The 23453-nt window shown below is 45.0% G+C and overlaps 1 protein-coding gene across 1 annotated transcript in view; it reads left to right on the top strand.

The window, feature by feature from the left end:
- KCNQ3 (potassium voltage-gated channel subfamily Q member 3) overlaps positions 1-23453 on the top strand; it is a 240958-nt gene that overhangs the window by 168087 nt on the left and 49418 nt on the right. Inside the window, exons 2-5 of the mRNA XM_045006844.1 lie at positions 15318-15408; positions 16485-16611; positions 19282-19454; positions 22613-22768. Coding sequence (XP_044862779.1) covers positions 15318-15408; positions 16485-16611; positions 19282-19454; positions 22613-22768 — 547 coding nt within the window. The remainder of the gene's footprint in view (positions 1-15317; positions 15409-16484; positions 16612-19281; positions 19455-22612; positions 22769-23453) is intronic.

Consider the following 23453-nt stretch of genomic DNA (forward strand, 5'->3'; position numbering starts at 1 on the left):
CCAATGGCTGCTTCCATTCTCTGATTCTCCTAGCCTGCTTCTCTAACTCTCCAGCTCTGCTTACCACAGAGACCCTGGGAAGTCAAGGAAAAAGGAATAGGCTCTGGTGGTCCTGGGGGAGAGATCTGTGTCCTTCTGGCTGGGGATGTTCTGGGTCCATTTGCCAGTGCAGCATGCCATTGCCTCCCTTGAGTGCTGGCTTAAGGAAATGTGGCACAATTGCTTTTCCTCCCTTAGGACACTGTCACGTGGAGTTCCATAGGTTTCCGTCTCTTCTCCTTTCCCGTTCATTGTGTGTCTGGGCTCATTAGGAAGTATGGACTATTCAATGGATTTATTTATATTGATGTAACTAAGAGCAGCGTTTGACACGTATGCTTGCAAAATATGGCGTGGCCTTGGATTTGGTATTGTGGTAGAGTTCTTGAGAAGATATCTATATTTAGCCCTAGCTAACTGGAAGGAGTTTAAATACAAAAAATGTATGACCTGGCATATTGGTAATTTTATTTTAACAATAAGCAACACTAGACGAAGCAATTTTCAGAGTAATCTCAAGCTATTTAGCTTGCTGCACTGTGAAAGCAAATGGAGAGGAGCCAATATCCCCTGAAGTCAACCTGGCTTTGGCTGCTGCTTCTTGTCTCTTCTGTTGTTGTCTCTCTTATGAGCTGTGGTTCTGGGGGACATCAACTAACTGGAAGGAATTGTTGCTGAACTGACATGAAGAAGTTGGTGGACCCAATACCCAAAGTATCAGAAACCTGCTTTTCAACTGGTGATGAAAAGGTCAAGGTTGTTTTACAGGCCAAATGGCTGGATTTGAAGTGGACAGTTGGGTGTGTGCTCTTTGAAGTTTGGAACTGATAAAAGCTGAGCCAGAAAGATCAAGCAATAGGTTTCAGGCGCTGAGACAATAAACGTGTATACATACATTCCTGCAAGTAGTTTCAGAAGTAGATGTTTAAAGTACCATCCTGCAAGGTCTTAGAACTCTAGGGTATTTTTAAAATCTTCAAATATTGTATGAAAAAGAGAGAGAAGGCAGTGGAGTCAAGTCCTGGGGTGAAGTAGAAGGAAACAGTTGAGTGCATGAACTGAACGTTACATTATCAATCTCTAGCGATGAAATCCTGGCGTGGCAAGGTCACACCTCTTCTCCAGTACAGTATGCAGAGCATGAGCTGTTTCATCCAGGAGGGAGAGGATTCAGAGTGTATTGCCAAAATGTGGTGGTTCAGAAGGACTTTATAGTCAAGGAGAGAGCACAAGTTCTCTCAAGAGGCTAATGAGTGAAATATTCTCAGTCAGCCCTCTAACTCAAATACTGGTGTATGGCAGGACTTAATTATATGCTCCATACTAGGGGCATGTTGAATCACTGGATGTTAGATAAATGATATCCGGCTCCTCATTGCAGCTGTTTAGCTTGCACTTAAAGTGGGGACCTTGAGATGTGCTTAATAATCTTAAAAGCAAGCTCAGTGTTAATGTGTTTATTTTTAAAATGTCACAGCGACTGAAATAGCTCGAGCAAATTAAAGTGTGGTGGTCTCCATTAACATCTTGAACATTTTGTCCTTGCAAGTAGTTAACTTCGCCCTGGTTTTTACCATAAGTACCCTGATAATACAAATTACTTCCAAACTTTCAGCGTGACCAGCTTGCACTGTTGTATGAAGGGTCCCACAGCATGTGGTGTTTGTCTTCAGGTCCCAGTTCCTGAAGCCAGGTGAAGATTTCAGTTTTTATTAAAAAAATATAAGCAATTTCCTAGCCCCTCGTGGTGGTGGAGAAAAGCTAGAGAGCAGGAATACAAAAAGCACCAAAACACCCAATTTTTTTAAAATGATCTCATGCTTTTTAAGATAGTCTCATGATTATTTGAGGCATAGGCACCAACTTTTACTTTTCCCTGGGGATGCTCCGCCCTCATTCTATTGGTTTCTGCCCCCACTCCACCCTGTCCCCAAGGCCCTGGCCCACCCGCCTCTTGCTGGCCTCCACCCTCCCCCAAGCCTCTCCCTGAGATGCTAAACAGCTGTTTGGCGGCATCCTCGAACAGCTGTTTGGCGGTGCCCTCGATTAACTGATAGGGGCGCCACTAAACAGCTGATTGGCAGCACTGCTGAACAGCTGTGGCTGGTGGGTGCTGAGCACCAAGAGTTTTTTTGGTGGGTGCTCCAACCCCAGAGCACCCACAGAATCAGCACCTATGATCTGGGGGCCTTGCTCATGATTTTTCAGTGTTTGAGGTTGGCAAATATTCTGATGGCCAGCCCTGTGCACATAGGTATCCTGTTAAATCAGAATAACAAAATGACCCTTTTCTGTGGCATTAAAAGTTAGGTTCAGAAAACTACCATGTGGGTGCTGTGGGAAGCTTTCACTTTCATGTCCCTTTTTATTCATCACTCCTGAAAATAAGAGATTATGTCAAGCATTTGACTCATAGTTACATTATCAGCCCTGTGCTACATCAGGTAATCTGACTCTGTATCTCATGTGTGTTTGGCCTAATTTTTGTTGAATCAAGAAGCAAGTTGAGAACTTGAATATGAAGACATTAAGGGCCTGATCCAAAACCCATTGCAGTCAGTGTAAATATCTGGCAGTCCTGACAATTAAAAAAATAAAAGTTGGTTCAGGTAAAGTTTGGTGGAATTTTCTCAAATTGTTGGTGAATTGAAAGAGTCTGTTTTGGAGCTGTACCGGAGCAGGGATTTGAAGTTGGGTCTTCCACATCGCAAGTAAGTGCCCTAACCACTGGGCTAAAGGGTATTTGGGGAGGGGGTTGGGCCTGTCAGCAGCCCCACCCTCTTCTCCTCCAGCCATTTGGTGAAAGGCTTAAACCAGGGGTCCCCAACCCCCGGTCCGCGGCCCGGTACCGGTCCGCGGCCTCTTAGAAACTGGGCCGCGAACCGACCCAGTGGACCTCCCGCAGGCGTGCCTGCGGGAGGTCTACCCGAGCCGCGGGACGAGCGCTCCCTCCGCAGGCATGCCTGCGGGAGGTCCGCTGCTCCCGGGGCTCCGGTAGACCTCCCGCAGGCATGACTGCGGACGGTTCGCTGGTCGCGCGGCTCAGCTGGACCGCCCGCAGGCACGCCTGCGGGAGGTCCACCGGCTCCGGTTGAGCTGAGCCGCGGGACAAGCGCTCCCAACCAGTCCCTGGTCCTCAAAAGGTTGGGGACCCCTGGCTTAAACTATTAGTGTCAAATTCACAGATAGTTTCAAGTTTACCAAACCGGATTTTTGTCACATAAACTATTCATCCAAGAAACTTTGTCCAGCTCTGAGCAGAGGAGGAGCAAAGTCAGGTCTGATTGGCTCCTGTTGGGGCATCTTAGCCTTCCCATGCCCGCAACAAAAACTAGTAAAGAAGAGAAGTGCTGTAAGCAGGGCCAATTGTGTGGACTGGCCCACCCAATCAAAACCTTCCTCCCAAATTCAAACAGAATTTGAACTGAAACGTCTTTGGATCAAGACTCCATGTCGTTGTGGGTTTTCTGTCTCTGGTTTTCACCCACCAAATACCAAATTAACCCACAACTGATTTTTAGACAGACAATGAAACTCTGTGACAACTTGGCCAGAAGTAACAATGAGTGACCAACTCTGGAGTAATTTGCACCAACTCTGGAGTAATTTGTGCTGCATTTTAAATAATTAAGCAGTATTAGGAATCATTTTAAGCTGGGTCTGTGCTATGACAAATCCAAACAAACAGACATTGTTATAAAAACACAAGCCCACCTTCCACGAGGAATCAGAGACTCTCAAGACTGAACAGATCGATCGGATCATCTAGTCTACCTCTCTCAGAGGAGAGAATCATGCCCCATAGCACATTTACTCATTTTTTTCCCAGACTTATGTTAAACGAGCCACCAGTTCCCATAAGAAATTACTGTCGCAGAATGAGGAGGGAGGAAAATTGCATGCCCTATACATTAACTCTTGAACAGGAATTAGAAGGTATTTATGGTGTCCCATTATACAAAAACTATGGGCCAAATTCTCCAATTTGCTAAGGCTACTTTGCACTCTTACACCAGCCACTCTCCTCCTGCAGCCTAAGGGGAGGAGAGGGCAGGGCTGGGAGGCATGGCAGGGCTGAGCTCCACTTCTCTCAAGCCTCCACTGTTGTAAGGGAACTTACTTCAGCGTTACCAGTGGCCTGAATTAGAGGATGCCCTTTTTAGTCTAACTTATAGTGGAGCCAAGAGACCCATAACCATGGAACAGCAACTGGCTCCTGGCCGCCATTGCTCTCCAATACCTCCAACTGCAAAGTAGTGGAGAATCTTTCCAACCTCTGAATAGCATGGCTGAACAATAGTTAAACTGGGGACATTATTGAAAGGTGCAAAGAGGAAGAGGGATTGATCAGTCTTGATAAATGGTGTGTGATTGAAGTAATAGGATGAGACCCAGAAAGTAAAAGTTGGGCTAGACCTCAGGAAAAGCATCGTGAAGTGTTTTTAGACTGCAGCATAGTCCATTGGGAAACAATGGAAACCCTGTTGCTTGGCATATATAAAATTAGACTAGACAAAACCTAAAAAATGTACTTTAAGCATCATAGACTAGATGAGCTAATAGAGCGGTTGCTATTTTTGTAAAGAAGGGAATCAGAGTTTTCCAGGTGACTACTTTGTTGCTAACAATAGAATCCACAGTGACTGGCGAAGCCAGAAGTTGAAATGCCCTTGAATCCTGACAAAATGAGTGTCATCTGTACATTCTGTTCTAGGAACTGTGAATCAGTTCTGTGCATGTGAGAGCTAGAATTCTGCCAAATGCATGATGGTTGTTTAAGAACCAAAGCAGATATTCAATGGGAGAGGGGTGCATGGAAAATAATGAATGAAGAACTGGGATTAGATATGGCTTGCAATGCCATATGGCAGCAAAAATGGCCGGTGTCATTTTGGGCTTCATAACAGAGACATCCTGTGATGAAGCAAGGAGATACTAACTCTTCTCTATACCTCACTGGGGAGAATGCACTTTAACTCTGGCCACCTTAGTCCCAGAAGAGGGTCAACAAACTCACAGGGAACTGTGAAAAGAGCTACACAAATCATTAGAGGGCTGGGGAGACTGGCTAATGAGGAAAGATTTAAAAGAACCAAATATGATTGCTTGGCTCAACAGCAGCCTGAGGGTGGGGAGATGTATGATGATACCCTGCAAGTGCTGGAAGGGCATCAATGTCGAGGAAGGGGAGAGGATTTAATTGCAGTCTTAAAACAGCATATAACTAAGAGGAAAATGATGACATTGAAAGAAGCTTTTGGAAATCTATCTAATGGTAAAATCTAGTCAGCTATGGAGGAGTCTCCCAATGGATGTGGTGGAAGCCCCATCATTTGGGATGTTTAAAACAAGGTTTTGAAAAAGAACCAGAAAATGTATGGTAGGGACCATCCCTACATGGCTAGGATGGTCGAGAAGGCTTAGTGACGGGAGGAGTTCTCCAGTGTTATTTTCTAAAATTCATGTAATTGGCCTCAGCAAAGCACTTAAGGATACACTTAACTTTAAGCATGTGAGTAGTCCTACTAATCTTGATTGAGCTAGTCGTGCAGCTAAAGTTAAGCACCTGCTTAAGTGCTTTGCTGGATTGGGGTCTTGGTGCAGAATTATTAAATCATTTTCATTTTTTTAAAAATGCATTGAAAGATTCCAAATTTTGTCCCGTTTAAGCTGATGGAATTGCCTTAATGGGGATCTTGCTTTAAACCCCCACTGCCACCACCCACCGTGTTATGTTTTCTCCTGGAAGTTGGATAGAATTGTCCTTATTTGAAACCGTCAAGTTAAACCGGGATAATACAATCAGAGATATGAATGTGTCAATTGAGCAAATGGGGTCATCGTATATTATGTCAAACAACATTGTTGCAGATACTGGTGAAACGTTTCAGGAATAATAATCGGGCTGCTCTGGAGAAGGCTGATAACCTCCTCCAAAGACTTCAACTTCAGACTTCAAATAAAATATTGCTTGCTTATGGATGATCATCCTGACTTTCTGAATGCTGATTAATTGCTTATGGTAATGCAGAGGGAAAAATACGCTAAAGTCAAGTCAAATTTACATAGGTACAATACCACTGGGTGCATAAATCAGAGTTCTCATGATATGAAGACCTCTGAATTGCTTATCCGAGGTTTGCCTTCAAGGAGGAGATGATTCATTTGCCCTCCCAGCCCCTCTCATTAATTCATAAGCGACAGCGGACTGGTGGTGAGGATGGAGCTTATCAGCATCTCATCAAAAGGATGGTCTTCAGCTGTCCCTGAGCTGGACTCAGTGTGTCTGCTGGGAAAGGCAGTGAGGGTGCAGTGACCCAGTCCTCCCGACACAGCTCTTCTAAACGGGATGCTTCCTGAGTAACCCGACTAGTGCTGGTGCAGTGTTTACTGATCCAGTGGGGCCATGTCTGGGTGGGTGGCTATGATGTCACCTCCAGCAACAAGTGATTGTCAGACCACTCCAGGAGTGCATGCAACACCTTGCCATGTTGTCCTTTTGTAACAAGAGCGGCTAATATTTATACTCTCCACAGCACCTTGGGAGGTATTATCTCTAATCCTGGCCTTCAGGAGTGCTGCCTCTAGCTGATGCTATCCCGTGTGGAGTGTGTTTGGGGCAGGCGGAGGGTAAGAGGTTTGTGAATTTGTTTCCTAACTTATTAACAGTGCAAAGCTGTAGCTCTCCACCTTTTAGCTATACAGTACTATGGAACTGACAGTCTGAGATCAGGGAAAGTGGAAAGGACACTGGCAGCTCACATTTGCCTTGAAATCTAGTTTAGTTTTGAATGAAGGTTCATATTGTTTCATATTCTATCTGCATTGGGTTGTGTATCTCACATGCGTACCCTTCCTAAAACAGCACCCTCGGCCTAGCCAGCCTAGTGGGAATAGAAGCTGAGTTAGATCATCTCCTGTGTCTCTCCTTCTCCATGAGCAAGGTCAGGGCAGCGCAAACCTAAAAAAGCTGGTTGTGTATTCTGCATTGTGAGAAAAAGCACTTTTCCCTGCAGAGTGCCATAGGTTTGTCTTACAGTGCCACTGTGTTCGTGAGCAGGTCACTGCTGCTGGACTGATGTTGGCCGGAGAGAATTAATGTACAGTGAAGAGGATGGATGAACAAGAGAGTCTTTTTAATCCCTTTTGAGTGAAGATTTTTTATTTTCTTTACAAGACAAGCAGGTGGCTTTGGAAAGGGAGCCTGTGCTATTTGACCTGTTCTGATTTACTTTGTCTTGTGACCCACTGGTGACGCATGTTATCCACAGAGAAGAGCAGTCTGTTACATCCCCAGCTAAGGAGGTGTGGTTCTTTTGGTCAAGCTGTAGCAGCTCATGCTTTTAGCTGTAGAGATCCCCGATGCATCAGCCAAGGTTGCAAAATGACAGGTATGTCTCCAGAGTTAATGCAGGAAAACTCAGGCTGGGGAGAACATACAGAAGCTCTCTGTTCCGCCCCCACAACCATGCAGATCCTAGCTGATCCACTTAAATCTGAAGCGATGCATATGGAGGCTTTGTGTAGCTTAGTAGCATTGCCAGGGCTTCCTCTGCTATAGCAGCCCCTCGAAGCTCCCATGGTAGGAGAGGGAAGGAAGAGAAATATTAATGTGGCCTCAGATGGCATTTACATTTTCAGAGATTCCCCATGAAGCAGAGGATCATGTGTAGTCCCAGGCCTGTTCCCTCCCCAGTTTCAGATCCTTGATCCTGCAGAAGGGTCTTTGCAGAATCCAGGGAAGGGAGATAGTACTGTGGAGAAGTCTGACCCCTCTGCTCAAAGCCACCAAACCTAGGACCACAATATGGCCCACTCAGCCCTTCTGCTGTTAAATCATTTCAAAGAGACAGGATATATAACAACCTGCCTGACTCAGCCATACCGTGCAGCTAAAGGCAACAACCCGAGCACAGCATCCAGAATGTCCTCTCTTCTGTGATTTCAGATGGTTTAGACGCTGACTAGAATGTGAGAATACATTCCCATCCCTCACAGTCCCCGCCATGGGAGGGAATGGGAAGGGTTTGTGGAGGGATCAGCAGGAAGATGTTTAAAGAACCTCTGTGTGAATGATCCTGGTTTCCCAGGGAGTCCAAGGATTTCACCAGGTTTGCAGCTGGGCCCCATGGCTTTTCTCCCTTCAGCTACAGTGGTTGGAGATCTCCCCTCCTGTGGCTCTTAATTTGGGAAGGGATGATTCATGCTTTGGTTTCAGGCTTGGTTAATTCATAGATTCTAGGGCTGGAAGGGCTTCATGGCAGGACCAAATACTGTCTAAACCATCCCTGATAGACATTTATCTAACCTACTCTTAAATATCTCCAGAGATGGAGATTCCACAACCTCCCTAGGCAGTTTATTCCAGTGTTTAACCACCCTGACAGTTAGGAACTTTTTCCTAATATTCAACCTAAGCCTCCCTTGCTGCAGTTTAAGTCATAGAATCATAGAACTTAAGATCAGAAGGGACCATTATGATCATCTAGTCTGACCTCCCGCAAGATGCAGGCCACAAAAGCTGACCCACCCACTCCTGAAATAATTCTCTCCCTTGACTCAGCTGTTGAAGTCCCCAAATCCTGATTTAAAGATTTCAAGTAGCAGATAATCCTCCAGCAAGCGACCCCTGCCCCATGCTGCGGAGGAAGGCGAAAAACCTCCAGGGCCACTGCCAATCTACCCTGGAGGAAAATTCCTTCCCGACCCCAAATATGGCGATCAGCTGAACCCCGAGCATTCGGGCAAGACTCTCCAGCTAGACAGGAAAAAGACTTTCAATATCCTAGCCTTGACCCTCGGTACTAATTACCAGTGGCCACACGTTATTGACCTATTGACTAAATCACGTTATCCTATCAAACCATTCCCTCCATAAACTTATCAAGCTTAATCTTAAAGCCAGAGAGGTCCTTCGCCCCCACTGTTTCCCTCGGTAGGCTGTTCCAGAATTTCACTCCTCTGATGGTTAGAAACCTTCGTCTAATTTCAAGCCTAAACTTCCCGACTGCCAATTTATATCCATTTGTTCTCGTGTCCACATTAGTACTGAGCTGAAATAATTCCTCTCCCTCCCTGGTATTTATCCCTCTGATATATTTAAAGAGAGCAATCATATCTCCTCTCAACCTTCTTTTGGTTAAGGAAAACAAACCGAGCTCCTCAAGTCTCCTTTCATACGACAGGGTTTTCCATTCCTCGGATCATTCTAGTGGCCCTTCTTTGTACCTGTTCCAGTTTGAATTCATCCTTCTTAAACATGGGAGACCAAAACTGCACACAGTACTCCAAATGAGGTCTCACCAACGCCTTGTATAACGGGACTAGCACCTCTTTATCTCTACTAGAAATACCTCGCCTAATGCATCCCAAGACCGCATTAGCTTTTTTAACGGCCACATCACATTGCCGACTCATAGTCATCCTGCGATCAACCAGGACTCCGAGGTCCTTCTCCTCTTCCGTTACTTCCAACTGGTGCGCCCCCAGCTTGTAACTAAAATTCCTGTTAGTCATCCCTAAATGCATAACCTTACACTTCTCACTATTGAATTTCATCCTATTACTAATACTCCAGTTTACAAGGTCATCCAAATCTCCCTGGAGGATATCCCGATCCTTCTCCGAATTGGCAATACCTCCCAACTTCGTGTCATCCGCAAACTTTATCAGCCCACCCCTACTTTTGGTTCCGAGGTCAGTGATAAATAGATTGAATAAGATCGGACACAAAACCGAACCTTGAGGAACTCCACTGGTAACCTCCCTCCAACCCAACAGATCACCTTTCAATACGACCCGCTGCAGTCTCCCCTTTAACCAGTTCCTTATCCACCTCTGGATTTTCATTTCGATCCCCATCTTTTCCAATTTAACCAGTAATTCTTCATGCAGTACCGTATCAAACGCCTTACTGAAATCAAGATATATTAGATCCACCGCATTTCCCTTGTCTAAAAAATCTGTTACTTTCTCAAAGAAGGAGATCAGGTTGGTTTGGCACGATCTACCTTTCGTAAAACCATGTTGTAATTTGTCCCAATTGCCATTGACCTCAAGGTCCGTAACTACTCTCTCTTTTAATATTTTTTCCATGACTTTACATACTACAGATGTTAAACTAACAGGCCTGTATTTACCCGGGTCACTTTTTTTCCCCTTCTTGAAAATAGGAACTATATTAGCTAATCTCCAGTCAAACGGTACAACCCCCGAGTTTAAAGATTCGTTAAAAATCATCGCTAACGGGCTTGCAATTTCACTCGCCAATTCCTTTAATATTCTAGGATGAAACAGGATCCGTGGCAGGGTCTGGGCAGCCAGGTGCTGCCCAGGCGAGCTCGGCGTGGTACGGGGTCCCTGCAGGGTCTGGGTCCTGGCTTCCCCCCGGCCCTCCCTCAGCAGGGTCCAGCCAGCCAGCAGGGATCAGGGGTCCCCATACAGCAGGGTCCAGGGTCAGGGTCCCTGTTCCCTGCTCCACACCCAGCTCTCCGCTCCTGCCCCCATTCTGTGGAAGGGTCTTTGGGCAGAGGGTGCTGAGCGTAGGGGTTTGTGAGAGAGGTTAGGTGGGGGGCCCCGTGGTTCTCAACCTGTGGCCAGGTAACATTCTGTGGACCACATATGCGGCCCACAATGATAAATAGGTTGAGAACCTCTGCTCTAGGGCTTGGCACTCTCGCCTGCCTGACAGTGGTAACGGACTCCCCAAGCCTTGCTCTCGCTCCAGCCCTGTTCCTAGTCTTGCTCCAGCCCTTCTCTCGCTCCAGCCTGACTCTGGACTCGAGTCTGGCTCTGACCCCTGGCACCAACCAGTAGGCCCAGCTGCCACAGCTCCAACTACTAGCGATGACCATCCCCATGTGTTTCTGACACCAACAAATAAAAGTCCAGTGTCCTTATATCAGGTCTCTGGCCCAAACTCTGGGCCCTATGGTTCTTGCATTCCCTTGGCTCAGGGCTTCCAATATCCTTATCCTCTTATCTCTGTGTGGGGGCTTCACACCACCACTTCTGTTGGCTGGTAGGGGAACACAGGCCTTTCCCATACACCAGGTTCCAGTCCAGGGTCCCTATAGCCAGCAGCCAAGGTCTGCTCCACAAAATTCCTTGCTGCTGCCTCCCTGGACCTCCTCCTACCCAGATTTTCTTAGACCTTCTCCCCACAACCTCTAAATTCTCCCTTGTCTCATGCCAGGTCACCCCTGGAAGTCCCCAGTAGAATCTCAAAGTACCAGCTTAAGCCAATTTTCAGCCTTCTCAGGATTGGCTTTTCATCCCTCTCTGCTGCGGTTTCCCCTGCTTTGTTCCTTAACTGAACACTTCCCAGGGCTCTCTCCCTGGACGTCCAAATCCTGCCTTTCAGGGCACACCACCAGAGCCTTCTCCATCCTAGTGACTGCTCCAGGCCTCCCCTCCCCTTCGCCAGCCTCCTCTACTCAGGGTAGGATCCTAGGGCTTACTCTCCCCCTGAGTTTTCTCCCCACAACCTCTCTAGTCACAGAGAGGGACTGCACAGTTCCTTCCTCTCCTCCCTACAGTCCCTTGCTTTCTTCTTTTCTTTTCCTGACATTTTATGGTTCAGCAGCCTCAGCATGAGAGGCTATGACTGCCACCTACCACAGTTTTTACATAATCAAAAGCTTATGTCTTCTCACCCTGTCCTGCATCCTTTCAAAATTCACAGTAATGCTGTTTTAATGCTACCCCACCTTCCCCGTTCTCTCACCAGTCCTTTCAGACTATATTCTTTCATCTTGAGGCATCTCAGTTCTCCGTAAAGAGAATTTTTTTTGCATAATTCTCCCTGCATTGCCACAGCAGATGGTCAACTGTTTCTTTAACTTTGCATGTTTTACACAACCCGTCTTTGTGCATGTTTAGCAGATACAAATTACCATTTAGGCCACCGTGGCCTGTTAGCACTCTAAATATAGCTATGGTGCTTCTTCTGGCATAACTGGGAAGTATAACATTATCCTTAAGTCTAGGACATATCTCAGAGAACATTTGTCCTTTTGTCTCTTCGCACTATCTTCATAGTTAAGAACAATGTTTTGTTCTCGTTCCTGCTCTCCGAGGTTCCCTTACTGATCGCTGTTATACTCAAAGAGTCGGCCAGGATAGCAGTTGTAGCTGGGCATACGTTCCTTAGTCAGGTCAGTGCCAGCAGTATGCCTATGTATTCAGCTGTCATAATGGCCACCAAATTGGATAGTCTCATAGATCTCTTAATTCCAAATCCAGGGATACAAAAGGCCATTCCCACACTACCGGTGTTGTCATCTTTAGATCTGTCAATACAGAATGGACAGTGCTGATCTCATTTGCCATAATATAAACTCATAAATTGTATCTGTCATTGTTATGCTGTCTGGAGTGGTTCACAACCATGAGTGCCAGCCTCAGGGCAGACTGTTAAAAAGCAGGGCAGAAACTCCAAACTGCTTCTAAACTCTAATTAGATTTCACCAGCCCCATCACAAGTGTGAACTCCTAAAGCACTTCAATAGTCTTACCATGGAGTCACAGATGGTCCCCTTGGGCATTCCAGTCTATCTTGCCACTCAGGCAAGCTGGAGTATGTGATAGATAGTCACTTACACCAAAAAAATCACAATAATAGTCAGATTGCTCCCAGTCCCACAAGACCAGTCACTTACCCCATGTCATTTGTGCTCAGATCTCAAACCAAGGCCAACACCTGTAGCCAGTCCTGTAATTAACTAACAATTTATTAACTAAGATAAGAAATGAGAATTATTTACAAGATTAAGCAGGAAAGCATCCACACAAGTGGGGTACAATCTTAAATTCAAAAGGTAATTGAAGTTTCTATAATAAGCAAGCGTTTATGTCCTTTGGGCTAAGCAGCTTGGGGATTGCTTGCTTATGTCTAGGAATCTCTGCCCCTCAGAGGTCAGACAGCATAAAGAGGCTTCGATTTCTTCTGATTCAGGATTTTTATTCCCCCCTTTCTCTAGAGTCCAAGCTGATGGGACAAGTGCTCGTGGACATAATGTATTCATGGGTGGGTGAGGGGAGCGGTCAAAGTCTCTGCTTCACAATGGCCCGTTTGGATTCAGTAGTCTTTCCTGGTGGGCAGGAAATAACACTTTTTGGGGTAAACTAATATTTCACACTTGGTAATGCTTCTCCCCTGACTGTGGGGAATTTATAGTCTTCAGTATTTTTATGGTTACAGAGCAAACACTTAAACATTACGTTAGAACATGGGATGCAAATATTATAAGTAGAATTAATACATGCAGCATCCTACAAGCATTCCATAAAGTCTAAACACTAAACACATGGGTATAACTCTAACATCTATTTTGATAATGCCAACATACAGGCAGGGCCGGCTCCAGGCACCAGCCCAGCAAGCAGGTGCTTGGGGTGGCCAAAGGAAAGAGATGGCATTCGGGCTTTCCGGCGGCAATTTGGCGGCGGGTCCCTCAGTCCCTCTCAGAGGGAAGGACGTGCCACCGAATTCCCGCCGAAGAAGAAAGCAGCACGGTGGAACTGCCACCAATCGCGATCGCGGCTTTTTTTTTTTTCTCCGCCACTTGGGGCAGCAAAAACCCTGGAGCTGGCCCTGCATACAGGTGAGCCACACTGGTTTCCAGCTATGCGATTGTAAGTGTTCGGTGAGGCCTAAGGACCTTGGCATGAGCTGGCACCTGGTCTGCCAGCATCACAGTCATATATGATGGTTCTGCTTTTTCCTTTGTCTTACCATAATATTCCAAATCCACAACTAGAGAAACAACTGTCCAGGTATAGTTTGACTGCTCGTGACTGAAGATTTCAATCTCTTCCAGTCCTTCCTTTTCATTCACTTTCCACTCCCTCCCACCTTTTGAGCCTGTTAGCATGTGGGAGTACATGGCATCCAGTTACATCATGTCTATTTACTTCCCAACCATCTTCATATATTTGTTTATTACTCTTATCCTCACTGTTTCCATTAACCTTAGCCCAAAAGGTTAAATCTAACAATTTCATCCTTAAATGTGTAGGCATTTCTCCGGTAGCTCCCTGCTTCACACACAATGGTGCTGTAATATTGTACTACATGGGATTAACCAGAGCTTGGGCTTGGATCAACTCTTATTTTTTGACTGTTGATTTCAAAGCTGAATATTTCAAAGGTTTGGCCTCCATAATCTGTAACTGGTTTTATTAGTGCCCTATTCAGCATCATCCGTGAGTTCTTATCTCTTGTTCCCAGCAATACTTTTAAGCAGATTCATCCTCTTTTTACATTTACTCTGGATATTAACTATATGACCCTTCCAAATTAGTTTATCAAACACAAGTCCTAAGAATGTAAAATTTGGAACTAGCTGAATTTTCTCTGCATAGAAATGGAGGTTTCATGCTTCCCCAATCTTTCTTTCTGTGACGATCCAGTCCTTTTCTGCTCTTTATTTGCTCAGTTTATTTATATTAACCACCCAGCTTCTTCTGCAGCTGGGCTTCATAATTAATTAAGCCTCATCCACCTTCCAGGTGCAGCCAGTTAGCATAATTGACCTCTCAGGACCATATCAATCCTTTCAAAGCCTGTGTGGGTTACACACCCCATTATATCTGCACTACAAAAAAAGGATGGTACTAAAATTTTCAGTGCAAACAAGGGTTTGTGAATTATTAATGTCTTCATGGGCTTTTGACCTCCTTTGTAAAGTGCTTTGAGATCTGCTGATAAAAAGCACTAGATGATATTATTGGTGCCAAAATGTTAATTGCACAGAAATGTTAACTTAATGTTTCTTGGCTTTCGGTACATGCCAAGTGGATTTGCTTTATTGTTACTACAATGCCATTTTATTAGTAATGATTATTCTATGCATTTGTAAAGTGCCCATCATGGTGGTAACACCGGAACACAGGTAATACCCACAAAAGGAACATCTCAATGAGAGGCTCTCCTCCTTCCACAGAACTCCTTGTCTGATGGGTCAATGTCAGTGATAGAATGACTATCTTCACCTTTCCCATACTGTGAACCACTTTTCGGTACCACGACCCCCAAACCTTGGGATTGACCCATGGTCCTCTTCCCACTTAACAATATGGGAAGGGCAGGGTAGTCTTGACCCTAACACTGTCTGTGACTCCCCCAGGTTCAGAAACCCTTGATCCCAGTCACATTCCATCTCACTCTGATCATGGATGGTGATCCCTTTCAGACCTTTGTGGGTTTTTAAAAATCATCTCTTTTTAAGTGGATACAGTGGTAACGATGCCCAATTTCTCCTTTTATGTTAATCCAGATTTCTGATAGTTCTGGGGTGTTTGATCTTAGCCGTCCTAACAACTTTCAAGGAATATGAAACTGTTTCAGGAGACTGGCTGCTGCTGTTGGTAAGTAGACTGGGACTGCAGTGTCATGCTGTTAACCTTCTTGGATTGAATTCAGCAGCGATGAAAACGCATTACTATTGGTGACTCCACACTCTTCAGGGTCCCAGACTCACTACAGGGCAGGCTCATGTAGGCTGCAAGAAGTCCACAGCGTTTACTGAGGCACTTCCCCACATCCCTCTAGGCTGGGGTTCTGCAATAGGCATGGTAGGTCCCTTAGGTCTCTCTCAGGCTGCCCAGCCTGGGCCAATAGTCCATTGTAGCAGCAGTAGTGTTGGGAATTCCCCGTTTACCTCTCCGTTCCTCCCAGTGACATACAATGTGAAGTCTGACCTGAATTAAATGTGAATGTTATAAGAGATGATCATTTTTGCTCCTTTGTGATTTAGAAAGGGAGCTGGAGAAGTTTTACCCCACCTCCCCCCAGCTCTCCACAGTGTAGAGCATAGAAATGGGCCTGTTGGGTGGAGGTGTAGTGTAATGTGCTGTGGCAGTCCTGCTCACCCTTGGGTGACAATTAGCCAGTGGTGCAAGTTAGAGCAGCCCCCAAGTTCAGCTGCAGAGGTGGTGTAAAGCTGCCTTATGGGCTGGAGCATGTGAGGATTCAGCCCTTTGTTATGACACAGATAACGCAACAACACTATGTCTAAACCAAAACTCGGCTCCAAATTCACCCAAACACCAGATTCCAATTTCCCAGCTCATGTCCATCTGTATACATTTCAAAAAGCCCAGATTATTTGTACATATACTATAGCGACATTCAGGGTCAGATTTTCAAAAGGGCTAAGCTCCCATCTGGGGACCTAAATGAAGTGGACACATTTTCAGAAATGCTCAGCACCCAGCTACTCCCTTTGAAAACAATGGAGAATTCCCCCTCTTCCTTCGCTGAGAACAATGAGAGATGCCGTGTGCTGAGGTTTTTTTTGAAAATCTGACTATATATATATATATATATATAAAATCATAGACACATACGCGAACACACTGTTTGATCCAGCAAGCAATGCATGTCCAGAATTACTGCAAGCCTTGTTATGTGTCTAAGAATATAATTTGTGTTTTTGATACAGGAAACATTTGCCATTTTCATCTTTGGAGCAGAGTTTGCCTTAAGAATCTGGGCTGCTGGGTGTTGTTGTCGCTATAAAGGATGGAGGGGGAGGCTCAAATTTGCCAGGAAGCCTTTGTGTATGTTGGGTAAGCACAATCTCTTTGACTGTTCTCCATATGTCTATCCTTTTCTGTGCGTAGTCAGATGTGATTGATGTCTAAAACCCCATGAATGACAAATATAAAGGCCACGTATGCTAAGAGTTCTGCACTGTTTAGAAAGAATTATAAAATACCTGAAAACCTGGATTCACTTGAGAACAGTGTTCCTGGTTTGACAGAATTGGATACTTACTGTAGAATCTGCTCAGATGTTCTGCAGGATCTCAACAACTTTAATTCACACACTGTTATAGTTTGAAAAATCACTGCAAAATGGCACATCTTTACTAAACATATCTGTTCCCTTCATATCTTTGAGTTCTGTCTGCTTACTTTACTGACACAAACAAGCTTTTACTGCAGTGTGGTCTAATGAGCACTGAAGTAGGAGTTGAGACATCTATTCCCAACTCTGTTATATGATCTTGGGCCAGTCACTTCTCTCTCTGCCCATTTCCTCTGCCATGCCTTGTTGGCCTTGGCTGTTGAGAAATATAAGCTCTGCAGGGCAGGGACTGGCACTCATGTTTTTGTGCAGCACTTTGCACGATAGAGTCTTAGTTGTGGCCTTCAGGTGCTATTGTAATACAAATCAATAATAATACTCGTATTACTATTTAAGGGCCAGAATAGCTTTTGGTAAGCAAGCTGGGGTTTGTTTTGTCTCACGTATAATCATTAAAATTGTCATCTAAATTGTAAGCACAGACTCTTTATTGATGTCAATGTAAGGAGCGAGAAGAGCTCAGCTGTATTTTTAAAATCCTGGATTAGAAAAATCATCTCTTGATTTGTAAATTACACAAACGTGTTATAGAATTATTGGGCGAGAACGAATAAGAAACCCACATGGTGCCATTTCAAAGACACTTGATTCTAAACACACTTGAAAGAGGGAGTAGCTAAGAGCCCTGAGAATGTTTCTGACACAATTGTTACCTATTTCCACTTGGATAATTATGGGCTCATAAAGGTCCACACATTTAAAAAAAGCAATCTGCATTTCAGACCTCTTTAATTGATCAATAAATTGGGCCTGTCTCACTCACAAAAATAAACAGCACTGGCCTTAAGAGGTTAACCTGGAAAGTCAGCCACATTTCCAAAAACTAGGGGGCACCAGTAGAAAGAGAGGCTTCTTGTTCACTAACCACTATGTTTTGGTATTCCTGCTTTCACTATTGCCCACTTACGGAATATTTGTCCTCTGGTTTGTTTGTCCTTCTGATTTATTAGCCTGTATTTTGCAAGACGGACTCTCGTGTTATTTTCTGCCCCTTTCTCTTAACCAACTCAGAATGTGTCCCATATCAAATGTGAGATGTGTAGATTACCTGGGTCCCAGATTGTGGCCAGTGCCACAAGCTGTGTTTGACTCACAGGTGCCTGTTTAATTGATTAGGGAAAGAGTTCACTAGTGTGTTTCAGATCTTTGCAGGGGATTTTACAGCAAAAACAAATGGAATTAAGCAGCAAATGATGGTGTGACACTGCACCCTACATTCATCATAGTGGTATGATTATGATATGATTATGACATAATTATGATGCATTTTACACAAGATGTGTCATGTGAGGTGTCATTGGAAAAGTTATGATTTGCTGAATGTAATTATTGTAGTTGTGTGCATGTATCATTTTTGTACCTGGAGTTATGAATATTGACTATGTGTCTGTATTCCAAATGTGGTTACACCTGGGTGACACCCACTAGGCAACATGATTCCAGTCTAGAGCGCTGACTGTGAGGGGCCTATTCAAGGTAATGGGCCACTAAGGGAAACTACAGGCCTGGGATGAAGCTTAGCCCCACCTGGTGAGCCTTCCTGAGAATGCTTCAGACAGCCTATGGATAATGGCTGCTATGACTCAGCAAGGCATGCAAGGGCATGTGACCAGACCACATGACACAACTCCATTTTGGTACCTGTATTTTTCCACAAACTGGGCTAGGACCTTAGCTTGGAACAAAGGGTCATATGGAGAAACTGTATAAGATGGGGAGTGACATCATGATTTGTCTTCATTCTCCCACAACTCAACGTTGATCTGGAAGAACCTCTGAAAGACAAAGGACTTGGAATGGGGGAGGGGAACCAAGGCTGCACAGAAAATGCAGCCTGTGCCTCAAGAATCTGCAAACCTGCTTGTATCTTCAGTCAGCATGAGATATTGTTGATTGAAATCCTGTCTCATATATTAGGCTTAGTTGGCCTTCTTGTTTAATTTCCTAGGTAACCAGCTTTGATCTGTTTGTTATCACTTATAATCTCTTTAAATCTATCTTTCTGTAGTTAATAAACTTGTTTTAGGTTTTATCTTAACCAGTGTGTTTTAAGTGAAGTGGTTAGGCAAATCTCAGCTCAGCTAGCAAAGGCTTGGTGCATTTCTTTCCCATATCGAGGGGGAAGCAAACTATATTAATGAGGTAATTCAGTTGGGTGTGTGGCACCACCTGCTACTATGTTGGGGGATAACAGTCCCTGGAGAGGCTGGCTGTGTATCATCAGCAGAGCAGCGTGAGAAAGACCAACCCAGCTGAATTGTTAGGGGGCATAGCGGTTCCAACACCTCCCAGACTGTACCCTGGGGGTACAACCCATCACAGATGACTCCACTTTTTGATCTGGCTTTCTTCTCCTTTATGCTGTGCAGATATCTTTGTGTTGATTGCCTCTGTGCCGGTGGTAGCTGTTGGGAACCAGGGCAATGTTCTGGCGACGTCGCTCAGAAGTCTGCGCTTCCTTCAGATCCTGCGGATGCTCCGAATGGACAGGCGGGGAGGTACATGGAAGCTTTTGGGATCAGCTATTTGTGCACATAGCAAAGTAAGTGAGGAGTTCACAGGGTTAATCTGAGTTAAGGGGGGGAAAAAAAGCAGAGGCAGATCAGACACTTGAGGAGAGTGTTATATGTATTGTTTAGATCAGCAGAGTAGTAGTCAAGACCCTTGAGTGCTATTCCGCAGACATGCTCTGTAACCCTAGCCAACTCTCTTACCCTCTTGGGGTCTTGTGAGATTAATCAGGGCCTGATCCTGCATGTCTGCATGTCAAGCTCTTCGGAAGAAAGCCCTATATAAAAGTGAAGTGTTAACACAGGCTTCTCTCTAGCTGGCGTCCATTAAGACTTGGATCTAATTTCCACTCAGTGCATCAGATTAAACTTCAGTCGTGATTGCTTGTGTGCATTGAGGGGCATCTGTGTCCATTTGTAGGGGGCTGGGGATTCCATTGTCACCATTTGGGAAGAAATTTAAGTTCACCAAATGGCCAAGTTGACTTACCCATCACTGGAGTCCAGGTCCATTAGCTGATTTCTGATACTTGATGGAATTGACATCTGCATGTCAGTAATCACTGTCCCTTACACAGGCTTGTGTCTAAAAGGCATCATCTGGCCCTTAGAGTATTGTTCCTTGAGAAATATTATAAAGTGCAGTGCCTGGGTTCATCTATCTCCCTATCCCACTTACACTTATGTGAAATCAGTCAGAGAAGTTTGGTGTGGGAGGGTGGTCGGAAAAGACTTATCCCAAAATCAGAGCAGCAGTTCAATGCATAATGGTTTGATGCTGGTTAACAGAAGTCAAGTAAGTTTCCGTGAGAGTGGTTAATTTATTTTCACCCATAACCATGGGTCAGATAGTACAGGGATGGGTGCTAATATATTCTCCAGCTGCCTCTGAGTGTGTTCAGTTACAGAGTCAGACCCATTCTGGTCCATATCAGGTAGTTATGCTGCTCTTGCACCATTATTGTATAGGATTAGATGTTTAAGAGTTACCTGAGTGAAGAGCTCCAAGATGGGGGTCTATAGATTGGCCTGTGAATTACCAACATTATGTATAACTTTGATTGGAAGGTCTCATCTATGTATGGCGTTCTTGGAAGGAAATGTTTTAGAAGATCCCTTTATTGCCATGGACAGTGAAAGTGCCAGACCACACACAATAGTGATTCTTTGCTTCTCTCTGATGGCAGATCGGGATGCCTACCTCTCAACTGGGCTTCATTCCATAGCCACATTTACCTCCATCCTGCACAAAATCTGCTGCTAGTCTGTAGCAAATCATTTATTTCTGCTAGACATGCTGCCTCAGGAGACGGCGGTTTTGGAAAAAGGTCACTTATGCTAAAGACATTGCCACTATGTCTTTTTTATGCTTTTCAGGCCTCTAGTTTTCCAGCGGGCCTCCTCTGGTCTCTTTCCCAGATTGTGTCCTTCCACTTGGACCTTGGCAGGCTGAGAAATATGTAGCGTTGCGAGGGTGTTTGCTAAAATGGGCACTAACGTTAAACAATCAAGTCTAAAAACACGGTTTATTAGTAAAGTCCCTCAGTGACTGCAAACCACAAATTTGCTAGAGGTTGATTTACAGCAAGACACATTTGTAAAATTCTCAGCTACAAACATCCCCCGTGGTAGGGGGTATGACCCAGGACCGAAAAGGAAAATCATGCCACAGGGAACGCTGTCTGTAAAGTGCCCAGCACTCTGCTGGAGCTCTACAAATAATAATAATAACCTGAAAGAATATCTTCTTTGCACTTCTGATGAAACATGGTAACCAGGATGCAAGTTCTAGTACATAAACTGTATCTGTACGGGAATCAGGGGTTCTGTTCCACCTCTGTCAGTGTCTGATTCAGTGACCTCGGGAAAGTCAGAAGTAGCTGATGTTCAGAAGTGCTGAGCACCCACAGCTCCTGTTGAGTTCTGCCTGTTTGTTTATTTGCATTGCAATAGCACTTAGGTGCCCTAACGTGTTGGGTGCTGTACAGAGATATAGTAAAAGACAGTCCTGGCTCCCCAAAAGCTTATGAATATGCTTGAAAATCACGCTACCTTCCCCTCCCCCCCCCCACATAGATTTAGGTGCCTAAAGCTCTCTGTGCCTTCATTTACACATCTGTAACATTGGTAAAATCCCTCCTTGCAGTGGTGTTGCAAAACCAGGGCCAGGATAAAGCCTAGGCAATATACATCTGTTCCTAGGGCTCCCACTCAGCTCATTCTTACTCCATCAGAATCTCAATTTTCTCCTTTAAACCCATAGTAGGTTTCTAGCCTGATGGTTGTGAAGAAAAGCTGAGAAGCATGACCCGACTGTAACTGATGAAGTGACGGCTACATAAAGTCTGAAAACAATAGCTTTGAGTGGTTAAACTGCCCCAGGCATCTCAATGGCTTGTCATCTCCAAAATCCATTGCTGTGGGCCCTGCCAACACTACCCCAGCAGCAAACTGTGTGTGTGTTGTGGCAGGAGCAATGCAGTGCAATAGACCCAGTCCCTCCACCTAAGCAGTGTCACCCTGACTGCGGGGGTAAGTGTTGAAGGGCTCCCCAACTGCCATGCGGCCTCTCTGGGGTCACGACGAGGAGGCATGTGTGACGCTCCTGTGAGGGGAAGGGGGCCCCTTGGGACTTCTCCAACTTCTGTGGAAGGGAAGTGAGGGGTCCATTCCCAATGAGAGGCCAAGGCCGTGGTGCCAGGCCCCATGCCGTGCTGTGTCTTGGGCCTTAATCCAGCCTTGAATCAAACTACAACTGCAAATTGCTTTTATTTCCTCAGCAGCAAGGTGCTATAGTATTAAGTATTGTCGCATCTCTGCAGTGTGGAACAGTGAGAGCTGCACTGTGCTGGACCCAGACTGTAATCCAGACAGAAGTGACAGTTCTTGTCTGGGATAGCTCAGTGGTTTGAGCATTGGCCTGCTAAATCCAGGGTTGTGAGTTCAGTCCTCAAGGGGGCCACTTAGGGATCTAGGGCAAAAAATCGGTCCTGCTAGTGAAGGCAGGGGGCTGGACTCAATGACCTTTTGAGGTCCATTCCGGTTCTAGGAGATTGGTATATCTCCAATTATTACCTTTGCTGTTTAACCCTGTGTATCTCTCCTCTTTTGTCACTAGACGTCTGGCGCTCCCATTGCAGAAGCTGATGCTGTTTTCAGTCTCCTCATTTTCAGTCTGTTTCTTTTCCAGGAGCTCATCACTGCTTGGTACATTGGGTTCCTGACCCTTATCCTCTCCTCATTCCTTGTTTACCTGGTCGAGAAAGATGTGCCTGAAAAGGATGCCCATGGAGTCGAGATGAAAGAAGAGTTTGAAACCTATGCAGACGCACTGTGGTGGGGGCTGGTAAGTAGCTGTAGAAACTGTCTCTCATTTGTTGTTTAAGGGAAATAAAGCTGCCTGGTTGAATTAGGGTGTGAGGGGAATGGAAGGGATTGGGGTAATATATTCAAAAACACCTAAATCCCATTCTGAAAAGTGATTTGGGTATTTAGGAGCCTAAGTCTGACTGAAAGTCATTAGGATGTAAGCTCCTATGTGCGAAGAAAGTCCTATTGACTTTCAATCACAGTTAGGCTCCTATGTACCTAAATCACTTTTGAAATTGAGACTTAGGTGCCTAAGTCACTGAAGTGCTTTTGAAAATTCAACTCTGGAATTTTGTTAGCTGGAGTCTAAGGGCCAGGTTGTCAAAAGCCTTCTGCACCCAGCAGCTTCTATTTATGCACCTACGTGAAGTGGCCAGATTTTCAAAACTCAGAACAGTGGGAGCTGCTGTTGTGCTTAGCGCTTTTTGAAAAGCTGGCCATTTAGATGCCTAAAGAGACGCTGAGCTTTTCTGGCAACCTGTCTCTGACTGTGGGTGCTGAGCTCTCTTGGAAATTTGGCCGAGAATGTCTGGTGAAGAAATCCCTATAGGGGAGATTTTCAAAGTCACAAGTGGGAGTCGGGCGCCCAACTGCCATTGACTTTCCCTGGAATTTGGGCACGCAACTGCCCACTGTGCTTCTGCAAATCTCCTCCTGAGATG

The sequence above is a fragment of the Mauremys mutica genome, chromosome 2 (assembly GCF_020497125.1).
Source record: "Mauremys mutica isolate MM-2020 ecotype Southern chromosome 2, ASM2049712v1, whole genome shotgun sequence".
NCBI lineage: Eukaryota > Metazoa > Chordata > Testudines > Geoemydidae > Mauremys > Mauremys mutica.